This window comes from Rutilus rutilus, assembly GCF_951802725.1.
Source record: "Rutilus rutilus genome assembly, chromosome: 11".
In the NCBI taxonomy this organism is placed as follows: domain Eukaryota; kingdom Metazoa; phylum Chordata; class Actinopteri; order Cypriniformes; family Leuciscidae; genus Rutilus; species Rutilus rutilus.
In genome coordinates, this window is record NC_140216.1 from 12,430,035 (window position 1) to 12,447,633 (window position 17,599).

General features: G+C 36.0%; 2 protein-coding genes across 5 annotated transcripts in view; one reads left to right on the forward strand and one right to left on the reverse strand.

Annotated features, from left to right (window-relative positions):
* Window positions 1-1,457, forward strand: part of gabbr1b (gamma-aminobutyric acid (GABA) B receptor, 1b) — a 134,781-nt gene extending 133,324 nt beyond the window's left edge. For 3 of the 4 annotated variants that reach the window (XM_084423816.1, XM_084423815.1, XM_084423817.1), the window contains one exon: window positions 253-656. In XM_084423816.1, coding sequence (XP_084279942.1) covers window positions 253-537 — 285 coding nt within the window. In that variant the 3' untranslated portion in view covers window positions 538-656. Of the gene's footprint in view, window positions 1-252 lie in introns of all 4 variants that reach the window. The other variant, XM_084423814.1, reaches the window with a different exon arrangement.
* Window positions 1,458-11,468: 10,011 nt separating this feature from the next.
* On the reverse strand, window positions 11,469-13,658 carry tnfa (tumor necrosis factor a (TNF superfamily, member 2)). Its single transcript, XM_084424033.1, has 4 exons — window positions 13,331-13,658; window positions 13,211-13,238; window positions 13,029-13,097; window positions 11,469-12,256 (listed from the first exon to the last, which is right to left on the reverse strand). The coding sequence occupies exons 1-4, from the start codon at window positions 13,505-13,507 to the stop codon at window positions 11,823-11,825; spliced, it is 708 nt and encodes a 235-aa protein (XP_084280159.1). The 5' UTR covers window positions 13,508-13,658; the 3' UTR covers window positions 11,469-11,822.
* Window positions 13,659-17,599: the final 3,941 nt, after the last annotated feature.

Here is a 17,599-nt window from a genome sequence, read left to right on the forward strand (position 1 = left end):
GGATTTAGTAAAATCCCCCTCTTGTCATTTCAACTCAGCATCCTGTGGGTCATGTGGCCAATCCAAATCAAATTCCGACTTCAAAGAGACACTCATTCTTAGATTCTGAATTTGGCCCTATCCTGTCTGATACAATAGATGTCATGAGAGCTGTGGCAGAATATCAAGTTTACTTTCAGCCTCCTTTTCTCAGATATGTTTAATATTTTTAGGCCCGGTTTCTAATTTAGTTTTGTGTTTTCATTCCAACAGAAAGAGGAACGTGTATCAGAGCTGAGAAATCAGCTATCAGAGCGACAGGCCCTGCGTTCCAGAAAACGCCCCACCTCCTCCAATCAGAACCACAGCTCACCTTCCATTCCCACTCCTCTGAACGATCCCAAATCTCACCTCCCGCCACCAGGATACCCCCTCCCTGCTTCTGACAACCACTCCCTCCATCCCGCCTTTTCCAACTCCTCCACCCTGTACCAGCCCGACGGCAAGATCAACCGCAACAACTGTCACCCTGGACGACTGCAGCTCCTCTACAAGTGAGTCCCGGGACGCTGGAGGAACTGGTACGAAATGCAAGCGGGGACACAGTGAAGTGAAAAGCAGGAAGAAAAATAGTTTTTCACAGTTTTCTTCATCTCGCCCAGCAGACGACCTTTGTTTTTTTTTGTTTGTTTCTTTTGTTTCCGACCCTTGCTGTGATTCATGGGACGTTATACACAGGAAGCATGATAATCTGTTTTTGATTGCATCATTTGATGTGTCACCATTTTTGAAAACCACACATGCTGCGAAGTGCGAACCATTTCACAGTTCAAATGAGTAACCCTCAGCTGATTTTAACTCGGAAAATTGTGTACAAAGAATGACATGCTAAAAAAGTCCTAACAGAAAATCATGGATTATAGTAAATGTTCCCATTATTCTCATCAAACGTGTTTTAGGACTCTACAAAACAATCACATATCGTAATACCGAAATCTTTTTATTTATTTTGTGCATTCATATTTCCTACAGTTCAAACAGGTCATATTAATAAGTCTCTGAAACCTCATTAGAGAGACTGGCTGATTCACACACATTTAGTGCTGTGTCAATTTTGATATCATGGACTATTGTGATATATTTAATTGCAACATGTGTCACGATATGTATTGTATAGCGAAGACGCTGCCAATACCCAGCCTTAGTAATATCCCACAGTTCTCAGTTGTGGTCGAAATGCAATAGCTAGTCAGTGGTAACAATAAGGTTAATTTATTCATTTAGCAAACGCTTTTATCCAGTGCGTTTTACAGTACATTTAAAGTTTACATGTTGCCAGTATGTGTTCCCTGGGAGTCGAACCCTTGACCTTGGTGTTGCTGACACCATACTTGAACTGCATTTGAAAACTTCTTATCTTATTGTTTGTCAAATTTTTCCAATTTCACCATGACCTCATAAACATTCTTTCCCTGACGAGCAGCTGACAGTATTACGAAATTTCTTGTGACCAATGTCAACAGATTCCTTCCTTCCTGTTTTATGGCCTAATTTTTAACTGACTTTTTAAGGGATTTTGATCCTGAATCACAGAAATGATGCCTCAAAACGTGTAGCTTGTTGAAGAGAGGTGTGCTATTACTTTTCTAAGTGATTAGACTTATGATTTTCACCAGGCAAACGTTAAGTAACAATCCTATAAATTGTATATATACATATATATATATATATATATGAACATTGAAGGAGGGACTTTTTTGTAAGCTACCAACCAGAACACCTTAGCAACTGCTACGCCCTGCCAATGGACAAAAATCACTCATAATTCCTTCATTCCTTCAAAAAAGTCTAGCTTCACAATAAGCTGCAATGATATAGCTAATGAAATGATGTTGGTTTGCTTATAGCCAGCTTTTTTCCCAGAGCATGCTGGGATAATGTATTAGAACTCACAAGCTGTTGAAGGCGTTTGAAGGCTTTGTACAGAAGAGACGTAATTTCATCACAGATTTGGGGGGTTTGTTTTTATTAGATCCCCTGTGTAGCTGAGAGCTGCAGATTGAATCTCCCAGCATTGTAATGCAGTTTGCTTCTAAATGGCACCTGCCATATTGGAGCCGTCACAGGATGCTGCTACTTTGAAATGCAAATAACATTAAAACTGCATAGCGCAGCCATCTTTGTCATGTGCGTTTAATACCAAGCAACGATAAAGGGAAATTAGTTCATTAAACAGAACTCGGACGAGCGTGCAATACGGTACTTTACTTCAACAACACACACATCCACACGCTCATCAGCTGCTTTGTGTAGTCATCACTCAAACCGCGGTACATTCCTGATTGAAACAAAAACTGAGACCCTACTGTACAGTATACATGCTTTCTAAGTCGAGGACAGAGGAACTGTTCCTTGTTCGGATGAATTCTTGGTTACCTCATCATGCATAATGCCAGTTTCCTGTCTGCGGAGCCCCTTGAAATGACAGTCTTCAATGGCAGCTTTTCCCAACAGCTGTGCGTCTGTTTGCCGCATTGAAGCTCGTAAACTCTCTTGCTTTTTCTCAGTGTGCGTGGCTTGGATTCATCAGCGGGCCTGTACGGCAAAATTTCCCCGGTGTCAGCCGGACTGTTAATGATTCGTTTTACCTGCCTCATTTAGTTTTTTTGCGGTGGCAAAGACTCTCTCTCATTTGGAGGGACGGGATGTACAGAAAAAAATCCCTACAGGGACTATTAGAGCCATTTGTCTATTCATAAGTGCTTGTGACAATAGCACATTGCTCATTTTAGAGACCTGTTATTACCTCATACTTGAAATGTTGCTGCTGGTTTCCCAAACAAACAGAGGTTGTCTTCGGGATTGCATACTAGCATACTACCCTACTGCAGTATTGGATATGTATAATGTGGACGGTATACGGCAAGGTACCATATACCACAATACAATGCTCTCGACTTGAACTGCAATAGAGTGCAATAGTCGGGTTCCGGAAGTGAAAATCCTATTCATTTTCTTCATGGGAGAATTGATTTTTATCAATGACTTCCAAACCTTCAAAGAAAGTTCTTTTGTGAGGTACGAGGTTGTTACGAGGTACTTAATGGCTTTAATGAGGGAAAGAACTACAATCAAATGACATAGGGTCAGTCTCCATGCACTCTCAAACTGCTTAAATATTTGTATATATACACATATTTTGCAATAAACGTAAAATATATTGTATATACATGTATGTATATACATATAAACATATTTCTATATACATAATCAATATATTTAAATCAATAGTTTGATATTGCTCCATCGTTTTTAAGGTCAATTATGTCATTCACAGTGCTTCTTGGGGTTTGTAGTTCTTTGCCTCATTGAAACCAATAAGTACACAGGCTTTTGTCTATTTTGTCAAACACTATTTTGCTTCAAATAAAAAATGTATAGCGTTGTGAGTGATTAACCTTGTAGCTGATTGGTTTGGTTCATGGCTAATAATATCCCTCTGGAAAATGAACGGGAAAAATACTTCCAGAACCAAGGCTGCTGAAAAGTTCATTAAAAGTCCTAAAAGTTCATTGATTTTATAGAAACTATTAAACTGCATATGACCTTATTTATTTATGGAATGGTAGGATGCCATTTGCTGAATGGTAACTACAGGAGAACCATACTACTGTTTGAAAGGTTTGGCGAGCAGAATGCATAGAGTTCGAGATACTTTTTTTATTTTTTATAAATAAGGCAGAAAACAGTATATACTGACAGCTTGCAAGCTAGTATTCCATTCCAAACAGAGCCTGAACTGCATCGTGATGTCTTAGATTTGGTGTGTCATAAGCACTTGTGATTGGCTAAATGGTGCTCTGGTGATTTACATAAACGCTGACACAGGATGACTTCAGGAATCCTGGAGGAATGTTGTGAACAAACCCCACCCTGGTGTTTATTATCAGTCTACTGTAATATTTCATTCATCATTTCTCATCAAATGGTGGTTCAGTAATAATCATGATAGTGATGTTCATGCAGACAATGATATGCACAAATGTCAATTGTGTAAATGCTAAATGTACATGATAAATGTATTCTCTTGCACAAAGTATGAAGTATATACAGTCAAAGGTATTCGTATGTGGTATTGAAAATATATTTGTATTTGATAGATTCTGTACAACGCAATTGAACTGGTGTCTGGTGAAATAAAGACGTTGTTTTTGCTACATTTTTTAAAACTGTTCTTCTGTTTTTCTGTTTGATGAGTCACGTTGCACTCAGAGAGGCTATTTTACTTTATAATTGGAACTGCTTTATTATCCTCAGGTACAGTGTAATGCTTGTCGGTTCATTATTTTGGAGCACTTTAGCCACCCTCCCCACTGACTGTGTGAATATGAGAAGACTAACATAAGCAAATAGTATATGGTATCTAAAGGCATTTCAGTAGAAGTATAGGGGACTTTTAGAGTTGGTGCAATTTCCATTTACACATCTGAGATATATTTGTAATGATTAGCAACTGAAGGCAAGTTTTAAGAACCCAAGTGCAGTTTATTTACAAATTAAGAGCATTATTTTAATGATTTTCCTGTGCCATAACCACCAGATGTGTCTACTGCATTTTAAAATACAGGTGGCACTTCCATTTTTGGTAAAAAATAAAATTAAAAAATCATTCCAAATAAGTCATGATTCATATCCATCAGTTTGACTAAATGAGCTGTATATTTTCCATTATGCTGTATTTTAATTAGTCAGGAAAATGATGTAACACGTGTTTTAATGTGACACTGGTATCACAAGAATATCTCTGTGTCAAGAGCTCTTTTCTTTTCCATCGTAACAATTAAGACAACAGACACTGCGCCTTTATGATCTGCTTTCCTTCTTTAATGAACTATATTTCATGATTAGTTCACTGGAATGCACTAAGAATCTGTCTTTTTCCCAAATTCTTACTCACATGACACTTTAATACATAGATTTTCTCCCCTTTCTTACTTCAATTCCTTATTTGTATTGGCAGTGTGTACTGGAATTTTCTAAAGCATGGAAATACATTATTTGTTTTCTGCCAAAATGACAGAAAGCACTTTGAAATATCCATCAATGTTCCAGGTAATTACGAAACATTTTTAGTCGAAGCAAACTTAATGGTATAGATTTACATATTTGACTACAGTAATGTTTAAAGGTCCCATGACGTGGATTATTTTATTATTGTTAGTATGTATTTAATATGTTAGTATGTTTTTAAGAGCAAAAATTGTAATAATTTAGAAAAAAAAGGCATTTTTCCTAGCCTGATTTTAGCCTCTGATTTGAACACTCTGTTTGAAGGGGCGTGTCTGCTGTGAGACTTCAGTGTAAACGCCCACTGCTGTGATTGGCTGACATGCTTGCATATGAAATAGCTAGCATTACATGTGGAACTCTCTCAAATACTTTTACTATTACAGCTATTATACGTTTTTACTGTTACAGCTATCGAGATTAACGAATCGTGAGTATTTAGATCTATTCCCATCACATAAAAGGTTGCAGTGATGATTGAGCAGATGACAGCCTGTTGATCGCGTGAATGAAGATCTTATCATTGCAACGCAGTTTCTGCACTCTCACTAATGATTTCACCAGTGCAACCATGAGGTAAGTACAAGAGCTTCGTTGTGCAGCGTAACAGCGTCATTGATTTCATAACGAGTTTTGGCAAGTGTCCAGATAAACTCGCGCTGTGTGATTGACAGCTTGGGCGATTGGAGAGGGATTGTTCTTTGATCGCATTCTGTATATATTTTAATCACAGTTTAAATTAGATTATTGTCATCCTACCAAGAGAAACGATGTGAAGTTGATATTTTAGTCACTGGCTTGATTTACTGATGCATAAACAGTATTGAACGATTTTGAGAGAAAGATTATCTGTCTGAACCTGAACAATTACACATCAGAAATCCACATAACCCACTGGTTCTTCAGAGGCTCGGATGAAGGAACTAAAAAAATACTTTTGTGTTCATTTGTACATCCAAACACTGAGCAACTGCCATGCTTCGCTCGTTTGCAAGCCATGATGTCTATCAAGGAAAAACCAATATCGCGCTCGCGTAGCTCATTTTCTCATGGGCGGGCCAAATTCAAAGAGAAAGGGGAGGTGACCTTTCCCCTTATGACGACATAAAGGGAAGATTCTAGATTCGACCGTCTGAGCTTTCATTTTCTCAAAAATACCCAGGGCTTGGTTTACACCTATCAAAATGTCTAGCCACTGGGGGACCATAGGCAGGCTAGGGGAACTCATATTAATGTTAAAAAACCTCATAAAGTGAAATTTTCATGTCATGGGACCTTTAAAGGCCATTTTGGCCCTCTAGCGGTTAAAAAACAAAACTACGTGCATTTTGCGGAAGAACATTGTTTTGATTGTGCTTTGGCTCTGTGTGACTGATAGATAATTCAATATAATACTTTACAATGAACCTACATATGGCACTTTATCTGTTCAATTACTCACCTGTTGAGTAATAAAAACGCCATCTCCGCATTACTTTTAAAACGTTTCAAATCCCTCAGTTCACGCCATCTCCCAATAAACCAAGCCAATGTTGATTCTTGTTTTATTACAAGCTCTGTCTTTTTGCCAGCAGACTCTCCTCTGTTCAACGTTTTTTTTAAAGCAGTCGATTCCCCGGAGGTTTGAGATTTAGCTGCTCCAAGTCAACCTTTCTCATTAATTGTGACACGACAACTAACCTATGCCAATCACACATTATACACATGCACCAAATTAGCTAGAGCAACATTTATCTATTTACAGATATGACGAGACACGCACAGGCAAGTATGCAATTTCCTGCGAAAACCATCATCAGATCTAAAATATAAACACTTATAGTGGGCTTACCATAGTGAATCAAGATAAGACAAAAGCACGTTTTGCAAGAAGGATTGATGATGTATTGACTCATAATGTCAATTTTTTACATTTTGAACAAAAGTTACATAGTGTACCCAGGCACGTGCACACATAGACATCAAAGGGGGCTTGAGCACCTGCCCTTTTTATTCCTGTAGAGAAAGTGCCCTTTTTTCTGGGGTGCTTTTTTTTTTTTTTTTTTTTTTTTTTTTTAAATAATATATATTCCTGTTTGCGTACAGCTTCCCTGTCAAACAAATATATTTATTGAAGAATAGTGTATCTAAATATCAGGTCAGGAGTTCTGAAGCGCTCCCTCTCTCTCTCTCTCCTGATTAAAACCCGATTGTATTGCTTCCGCTAAAGAAAATAGTACGCTCCGTCTCTACGGTTAGAGTCCATAGCAACGCTCTGTTTTTCATGGCAACGGTCTGTTATACTCCGCACAGCGGTCTGTTATCAAGAAATAACATTGGAATTCAACCAAGCCATGTAATCAAATAAGTTAGTAATAAAATAAGCATATATCACCACCAGGTGATATGCTTTAGTTATTTTGTTTATCCTATTTACCTGCATTGCCCTGTCAATTAGATGCAAATGTGAGCATTTTAACTAGTTGACGCCAGGCACGGCGTCATGGGTGGGCCTGACGGGCCTGGGCCCACCCACTTTTCAACAGGCCCACCCAAAAAAAAAAAAATATATATATTCAAATTTTGTCAAGAATTATAAAAAATCGTCAATAAGCTCATAATTTGTACTAAAATAGTCTAAATGTTTAGTTTTAAAACAATTTTAAAAAGCTGGCTATGTCTATTTGGATGTTTCTGCGCAAGTTCAGCAGACTGTGAGGTTCGGGTTTGTTCTGATCAGAGCTCGTGAGTGGAGAGCGCATTTCTGAATATTCCGCTCCGCTCACTCATTCCGTAGCGTCGTTCGCTCAACCCAGAATGACCTGCTGGTTCGAAAATATGTGGAATAAGGGCTGCCTCCGACTAATTTTTTTTTTTCTAGTCAACTAGTAGTTGTTAATTTAAGCCATTCGTGGACAAATCGCCCCTTTATATTAATTTAATTACTTAGGCTATCCTACAGGATAATAAGCGTTATGACCGCACGCATAAAGCTTGCCACAAAGAACCGGTTAAAGTAATTATGAATGTGTCTAAATTAGCAAGGAGACATTTAATTGTTTAGTAATAAACTGGTGTTTTCTGTGTCGCTGCAAAGATGAAGTTGACAATGCGGACTCTCCATGAACGCCAGAGAGTAATGCATATTTCATATGGATTAGGCTACATAATCAGAGAGTAGCCTATTTATTTTGGTTTGAATATTTTCGTTTAAAAGTAGACATTTCAAGCTTTCTGTAATAGATATTTCTCAAATCTGTGAGGCACAAGCTGAGTTTCGGCGCCCTCCAGTTCACTTGCAATGCAAGTGATCGTGCCGGCGCCTTATTACATTGTCTGCTGTATATGCTTCTTATTTATTAAATACGGAAAATTGATTGATAAAACATTGATCAAAATTAAGATACAATTTATACAAAACGAAAATCTTTTAAAAAGAGTTTTCTATAAAACAAAACTTAATGAAGTCGTCAAAATCTTTTTTTACCAAAAACAGCGCTGTTGCTAGGAGGGCGCCAGCGCCTCTGCCTCGCGAGTGGATGATAGCCCTGAAGACGCCTAGCAATGATATACCTTTAGTGGTAGTATACCTTTAGTTAAGTTATACCTTAATAGTCTTCGTAGCGCGCTATGAGACAATGTTATCGGAAAATGCAGCCCAGTATGATGCGTATGATGCCTAATGGAGATTCCAAAGCGCTCTTCTTTGGTCAGAACCATGGAGAGCGGTCGCGGATAGGTCTGTCCTATGCACCGAAACTTTTAACAATGCAACAAAATATTTAAAGAGCATCAAGCTATTAAAATCTATATTATGTATACGCACAGATAATATAACAGTAGGCTATATTAGTCAATATTTTTGCAGTATATATATCCAAGCAGTGATTGGATAACGTTTTTTTTTTTTTTTTTTTTTTTTTTTTTTACGTTTTTAATTTAAGGCCCACCCACAATTGGTCTGGCCCATCCAAAACTGGAATCCTGGCGCCGTGCCTGGTTGACGCCTAATTTGCATACAGAACGTCCCCAGTTAATGACTTACATCAAGAGTCTTTCCCCCTGAAATTTAGAAATCTAAACTGGTGAATTTAGAAGAAATCTACAGATGCAAACAGATGGAGGATACACTCTAAAAAATGTAGTAAATCTGAGTAACTGCATCTGGTACATTAATAAATAAAACTGAGTAGAAATAAGTTAACATTAAACATTAAAAATAACAATATTTATAAATTAACTTTTTATTTATGAGTAATTTAACTTTTTTTTTTATTTCCTCTAAACCTTTTAAAATAGTATTCCATACAACCACAAATACATACATGACATTGGCTTTTATTGAATTTTTACTCAATTATTTTGGTAAGTTTAATTCAAACAATCAAGTAAGATTTTCAGTTTATTAAGTTAATAAAGTTAAATATTTCTATAATATTTACTAAGCCACAGAATATTTTTAAGAGTGTAGTAGGTTTAATACAAACTCCATCTAAATGTGGATTTTGAAGGTTTTATTTGATGATACAGTCCTCCCTGCTCCTCAAATGTGAAACTAAGTCCATGTCAGTCACCATCAGTTATTCTGTATGTGTCTGTGTGTGTACATGCATAGCAATAATAATATTAATGTATTTGATTAAAACATTAAGGCAATTCAGTATTCTGATGCTTGGTTGTATGAAGCTAAAAAGTTATTTTGCTTGTGAAACAAAAAGTATTTAAACAATTAATAAATATATACTTGAAACTAGTAGCATAGAAAATGTATTCAAAACATGCACATTGTGGAATGGTTTCCTTTGCTGCTCTATAAACCTAGTGAATACTAAGGAGACCATGGTTTCTGTGTGAACTGATTATTTTGTAGACATCTTTTGAAAATGAAACAATTGCGTGAGTTTGAGGAAGATAAAATTAATTAACTTTAATTATTTTTTTAAAAGGGAAAGTTAGAGTTGCGTTAATATATATACTTTTTTGTTTAAAAAAAGAAAAAAAATACGTAATTATGAGAAGTGCCCTTTATTTCACTTGAGCCCCTGCCCCTCAAAATGTCTGTGCACGTCCCTGAGTGTACCTTTAACATGTCCATAATATTTCCATGAAAGACTTTTAGGGTTGTCTACTAAAATTGTTTGTTAATACTTAACAAAGTTCGTTAATTCTAAGTTTCCTTTTGATGTTCGATGGTTGAGGGATGAGGAGAATAATGTGTCCTCATTTTAGCCTGTTTTTGAAAATGCTTATTGCATTCTTATAGCCAACCTTTAAACTAATTGTCAGTCGCTGATTGTTTACAGATTTACTGTTTATTGAGAATGATTTGAGAATAAAATCATTTAAAATATGATCTCTATAAACTCACAAGTAAAAGGTATCTTCTGCAACATTTTTTCTTCTAGCCTATTTAATGAATTTTCATCAAAACACATGAAACACAAAATAACCCATAAAAATACACTACACAAAATATACAATCATTGACAAATAGTGTAATTAATGACCTGGATTAACATAAAACACGTGACAACTTGCCCTGACCTGAGATTTATGGAAAATACTCTTGTTCTGCGAAGACAGTTCAAAGATTTAGCTAAAAAGCAGCATAACACTCTTCCAAGGGCACTGATTTTTAAAGCGCACAAAACGTATTATAACCATTAATGTTACTATAACTTTGAAGAACATGAATCGGTATTTCATGGCAGATTATAGCTGTAGGTAAATTAGAGAATTACCTCTATCATAATACATTATCCCTCAATGCCTCAAGCAAGAGTTTTTCCACAGTATTGTCTCAAAAACATCTACTTTATAGTCACACATGGTGGCCTTGAAGCCCACGGTCTTTCTGTGTAAGTTTCATTAACAGCAGCATCTCACCACATGAACATCAGTGGTTTCTATTCAAACATCAGATAGAGATAGATAATGACTAATGAACGCCACTATGAAGCACCCACTGTTTTTACTGCCCATTGTTGGTTAGATTCACAGACAGGCTTGGAGTAACCACAAATATGCCTTCGATACCTGAGCCTGACATAGTGGTGCAAGCAAGGGAGTTTCCCCTCACTGAAACCACAGTCTCTGATAAGGAAACAGTGTCAGCGGAAACATGGTTGCAGAAGGGTTTGTAAATGCACGAGTGAAATGAAAATTTCCTAGGACCCGGCTTTAAAATTTTTAATACAAATATCTTGCAAACTGGGACAATAAAAAGTTTGTTAGGCCTTTTTGGGCAGAAAAACTTCATCACAACCACTGTGTCCTCCACACAACTTCTACACAACCAACGTTTCATCCTTTTGCTCTCAGTAGCCAATAATATCAGAGCTAAAGACAGTTGATTGTCTTCTGTTTTAAAGGAAATCTTCAAATTACACATCAGAATTTCATTAGAATTGATTTTATATAGATTACATGGATTGCTGAGAGTTCATTTGGTATTAGATTTATTAAACGGTTGAATTTCATTTTTCATTCTTGTAATAAATAGGTAAATAAATAGTTTAATAAATAAATATGCAATATTTTAACATTTTACCACAAACAATATAAATAACTTTCATGGACATTACAAAATGCCCATGTTTTATCCCTCTTAAAATCATATCTGGATTCCTCTGATCCATATACGTTTCATTGAGTTATATTTTGACCTGTTTTAACATAAAACATTGACTAGGAATCATTTAAGTCTCAGCAATGTAGGAATTGCTGTGGCATATTGCTTTCCTCTCCACAGGTTTCCATTCTTTCCTTTCTTTTCAAGTTGTACATGACGTCCATGTTCATAGAGCAAACACCCCAAAGAAGGTCTTTCCATTTTCATTGTCGACGCGGTGCAGGAGTTTTTCAGTGGTTTCGGTGCTCAGTTTGTCTCCGGCTCGTAAATGGAAGGCCGCGCCGAGGTAAATTGTGTTGTACGACAGCACTTCATTGTCAGGCACGTGCACGCAGGCGGAGCGGATAGCGCTGAAAAGCGCCTTTTTGCTTCCATAGGAATCGGAATAGCGATTCACTATGTGGCTCATATACACAGCGTCTTGGTCCGCAGTCCTGTCAGTCGAGCAGCTGATGTGGAAAGAGACCTGGCTGTAGACGAAGTAAATGCCGTCATCAGGAATTCTGATCTCCCTATTTTCTAATTTCAAGCCGCCTGAAGAGAAAGCTTGGTCCTGGTCCACTCTCCAATCTAAGGTTTTGTCTCCAGTCTCATAACCACCTATAGAAGAGAATACAAAAAAACATGGATTAGTCAGATACAGATTTTACATTAGACATCAAGTGCATCCCAACAAAGTAGACTGTCATCATTTTTTTACGGTCTTGTTTAATGCAGTTTAGCTAGGCCTATAGGCTACTAATATTTTAACGTTTCAAACTGCATAAATTAACATGAGTTATTCTAATAGGAACAATATGAATTAATAATGAACAATGGTATATTCATAAATTACCTACATAGCCTATTAGTGCTGTAAAATTGTTCATTTACATTAATTTAAGGACACATTAAATTGATTCTTAATGCATTAATTAATATTAACACATTGAAAAATGTAGCCTATTTCTTCAAATTCAAATATTTTTTAAATGTCTCTTAATTTCAATATGCTCTTGCCAGCCAACACACTAAATGCACAAACTATATTCATCTTTGCGGTAACTGTATAAACTGTAGTCAGGGTCATATTTTCTTTTACTTTGTATAGTTTGTATGGTTTTCAAGGATGAGAGCATGCATCATGCAACACAATGGTGTTGATATGTGTTCATTACCACAATGTTCATATTGGCAAATGTAATTGGCATTGGCATCTGTAATTGTTTTAAGTTCTAAATGACAGAGTTTGAATTTGCCCCCAAAGAGTTACAATATATAATATAATGCAAAATAGTTGAATGCACTCTGTTATAATATACTAGCACATCAGCTTTTTTACTATTTATTCACAGCCCATTTACCCCCTTTAGCACTTTGGAATCAAGCTTACCTGTTAAATGGATGGCAGCCTTGGAAGTGAAATTTGCTTGTGAAAAATGATCTCTTGTAAGCCTGAGCCCTGATGGGGAGAGACACAAAATTACTCATATAAGATTATTTAGTTCCACAGAAAATAAAATAAGCTGGTATGAATGGAACAAAGGGGATCTGAAAGTTAGTGTCTGAACTCACCAGTTCCACTTTCCTGATTACTCTGAGACTATAGAGAGATCAAGAGACACATGATTACACATCTATAGTCTATAATAATGCAATTATGATAATGTTATGTATACGGATCAAGATTCTTACCTTGTTGTACGTGAAGCAGACAGCAGCGGCAGCACACAGGGCCACAGCCAGAAAAACCCCACACACCCGCCATACGCCTGACTTTGTAGAGTCAGCCTTCCTCCTAGACACCATCACCGTCGGTAAAGGCAGCGTTCCTTCTTCAAGATCCAACACTACTCGACTTTCATGCTCCATCGTTACTGTGTGTTAGTTCTCCGAAAGATGTACAAATGCAGATGCTGCCAAAATGCTTTTTAAAAGGTTCTGTAAAGTCTTCTCAGCACAGTTTATCACTTCAGTGCTTTGCTTGGTTGGTCTGTCACTGTTGTGTTCAGAATATACTGGTTCTTCATTCTTTTTAAAGCGCAGAGACTGTAAGGGGAAACTCCAGTGATGTCAGAGTAGAGTGGAGAAAAGTAAGTGGTAGAGAGAGATGGAGGGGAGAAACCATGAGTTACACTCACACCCACTTAAACAGGGAATTACAATCTCTAAAAATAAAGCTATTGTTTTATGGGCATGTTTATAGTGTGTTTACTAGTTTTGAGTGTGACATCATAATTGATGACATACAGTTTGAGTGTGACATCATATATATATCATACATAATTGCATCTAACATAAAAGTTTTTGTTTATATATATATATGTGTATATATATATTATATATGTGTGTGTGTGTGTGTGTGTGTGCATGTCTGTGTATATACACATACAGTATGCACACATATATACTGTATATATGTATAAATATATGTGTGTGTTTATACAGTATACACACCCACCCACAGACATGTATAATAAATATAATAATATATATGCACACACGTATATTATGTAAACAAAACTTTTATGTTAGATGTGATTAATCGATTTGACAGCACTAATAAATATGCTTTGTATAGTCCTAGTCCTTGTTACGTTATAGAGTAATAACTATCAATTATGCATATAATACTTTATAAACCCTAAACCAAAACCTAACCCTAGTAACATGTAGTTAATTAATATTATATAATAGAATATAACATAATGCATACCTAATGCTTAAATAAATATATTCTTAATCATATTTATTTCACATATTCTAAAAAAATCTGATGACAATTGAGAGAAGTTCTTACTAAGAATAAATCAAAAAGTTTAGAAAGGATTTTTCTGTTTGTTGCAAAATTCCGTTCTCTGTTCACAGTTTTTTCCAAATTCAGTCCTGAAAAATGCCTCCGCCGGTGCAAATGAGAGGTTAACCGCAATTTCCTTTTTTTGTATTCATCATGACATGACTGAAAGTGCACAAAAGAATAAGTGCATTTGACATTTTTATGGGCCTCACAGCGTGAACCTGGGATAGCGGAGGAATTATTCTGTCCATTTATCTCAGACAATGACTTTTCACGCGGGTCCTATACAACATCAATGTTTTGATGACTTTTGAGAAGTGAGTGTAGCTTTGCTCACTGCTCTTGTAATCTAACACAGAATAACAACAGAAACTATGACTAGGTTATGAAAATGCTTCTCAATTAATGTAAACAGGGATTTTGCCATATACAGTAATTCTATTTAAAAAATATGAGATGAAAAGTTTATTTTTGCCTGTAAATGGTGTTTTAGGACTGTTTAAACTTTCCAAAAGTTGTTATGGGATAAGTGAATGATAATGTCAGATTGATTGGATGAGAGATATATAAATTCTCCAATTTCTTATGATTATTATAAATGTACACATTTTGTACTAAAATGAAAACTCATCAAGTGGAGTTTTTTGTTATCTAATAATTACTGAATACATGATTTGTAATCTTAAACTCTTACAGAAAACAAAAACAAAACAAAGAACTTACAAGTAATGTGCAAAACACGAACAAAACAAGACCATAAAGGGACTATACATGGTAATGGAATTAAATATGAAAAAATATATATTATTTCAATGTTTCAAATTTCTTGGGGAAATTTTTTCTCTCATCTCATGTTTTTTCCCCCCTTCACCATGTCCCTTAAGGGCTCTGTATCAAACAAAACAAAGACATGTAGTAATAAGACCGAAATGTAATACTTTCCTATAGTATGCAAAAAAACTGTACACAAAAAGAGTGGTATGTTCGAATACATAGTAGGGCCTAGCCTATTCGGGGGAAAAAGGTTCCGAAAATAGGATCCGAAAAATCTCCGGATGACCTACTACTTCCGCCGAGATTCTGAAGTGCGCCCTCGATGGACACTTCAGTATCCCATGAGGCCATGGGAGAGGATTTATGAAGTGACGCAACTGACGCTGGTAGGTCATGTGACAGTAACAACATGTGGTGGATGTAAATTGTAATACGTCTGAATTTAATTTATACAACATACAAAACACTTTTTTAACGGTTGTAAAATAAATTCAAATTCATATGTAGTACCTCAGTACACGATTTTAAATGCAGCATGACTGTGTTGACAGATTTTATGTCAAGTCGGACTTTATAATAAATTATTCACTCCATCACAAATCGTTTTTACTAAAATTTCATTACTGTTTGAGACAGAAACAGCGAGATTACATCATCTTTGAGTGTACTATGACAGTTGAACGGCTACAGCATACTGTCTGAAATTAGACATTAATGGAAATGATGAAACCGTATGTTTGTTCATAGCTCTTTGGCTGAACATGATTCAGTCACGGACAGTGGTTCCATGTGACTGAAACAAATAAAAACCAATAGAATCAACCATGTAAAGCTAACTAGAATCAACTGTGTGTATTTAACTTGAATGAATGGTTTTAGTTCAACTTAAGTAAATAGTTTTCATTTAAATTGAATTATTCAAATAATCTTACAATTAATGCATCTTGTTTAGTCATACAAACTACTAACCTTTCTTTACATGTGATGTTTAGTTTTGGCAGTCTAGAAGAGATGCTGATTTCTTTCAAATGAATACAATTGGAGTTATTTTAAAAATGTTGGCTCTTCCAAACCTTATAATGGGAGTGAATGGGTATATGATTTTGGAAGTCCATCAGAGCCTATCCATCCGTGATAAAAGTGTTTGAAATGGCTCTGGGGGGTTAGGCCTTCTGAAGCAAAGCGATGCGTTCGTGTAAGAAAACACATATTTAAAACTTTATCGACTCAAATAACTAGTTATAATAACGACTCAACCTACGCCTTACTCAAACGCATCGCTTCGCTTCAGAAGGCCTTTATTAACCCCCCTATTCTTTTTAACTCTTTAATGAAAATAATGTCAAAGTCAGTTAGAATCATCAAATGTAACAATTTATTATGTCAGGTAAATGTATCATGCCAATTTCATAATCAATTCAAAGATAATCGATACAAAACATCAAATGCTCTGGAATAAAGAGAAGAGATGCAAACCCAACATTAAAATACATGATGCTGAATTCTTTGAGGTCCTTCAACATCATGGGCTCATCTGAGTAACAGAAGGCCCCGATCTTCTCGTTGCATTTCCTTATATAGACAGTAACTTCTTTCACATGGAGTTGACACCTTTTGGGGTGGGGAGACCATTTGTCTAGAGACCACTTTCCTTTGTGTGCCTAATCTCTAAACTCCTAAAAACCTTATTACCTTTTGTTTTACTTATTTGGAAATGAGACATTTCAAATGATACCAAAAATGTAAAATACTCTATGATTTATTTACTCGATGTATTTTCTTGGGTGAATTCAGGTGATCTGAGTATAAGAGAGAGGGGGGGGGGAATGAGGGAATGAAATGTAGATTAGGATGACTCGGAGGTGGCGAGTTTTGTCTCAAATGGTGAGTTCAAATGGTAATTTTCTGGTCGCTCCTTAACCAGACTGTCTGGCATTTTCTAATTGCTTAAGTCTTACACACCTATGGCTTCAGGGTGAGTAAATCATGGGCTATGTCCCTTTAACAAGTCTCTCCATTTTCTCATCTTGCTAAATGCATAAAATAACACTTTATTTCGACATTTACTCTCCCAATTCAGCTCCGTGCAAAGCATGATGGGACGTGCTTTTTTGATTGGGTTACTTGATTGAAATATGTTATTTCAAAATGAAAACATCAAGTTAAGTCAAAGAGTAACCGTTTCAAGTCAATTGAACATGAAGCAATCACAGTTGAATTAGAAACATGATACAATGGTGTTAAATGAAAATAAATTGTTTAAATAAAGCGAACAGCATCAAAAATAATGTTTTTTTTGTAAATGAATGCTGATATTTTGCATTTAGAGCACTAAAACAAGTTTTCGCCCTATGTTATCCTCAAACATTACAGGTGTATGGGTTTAATTACGG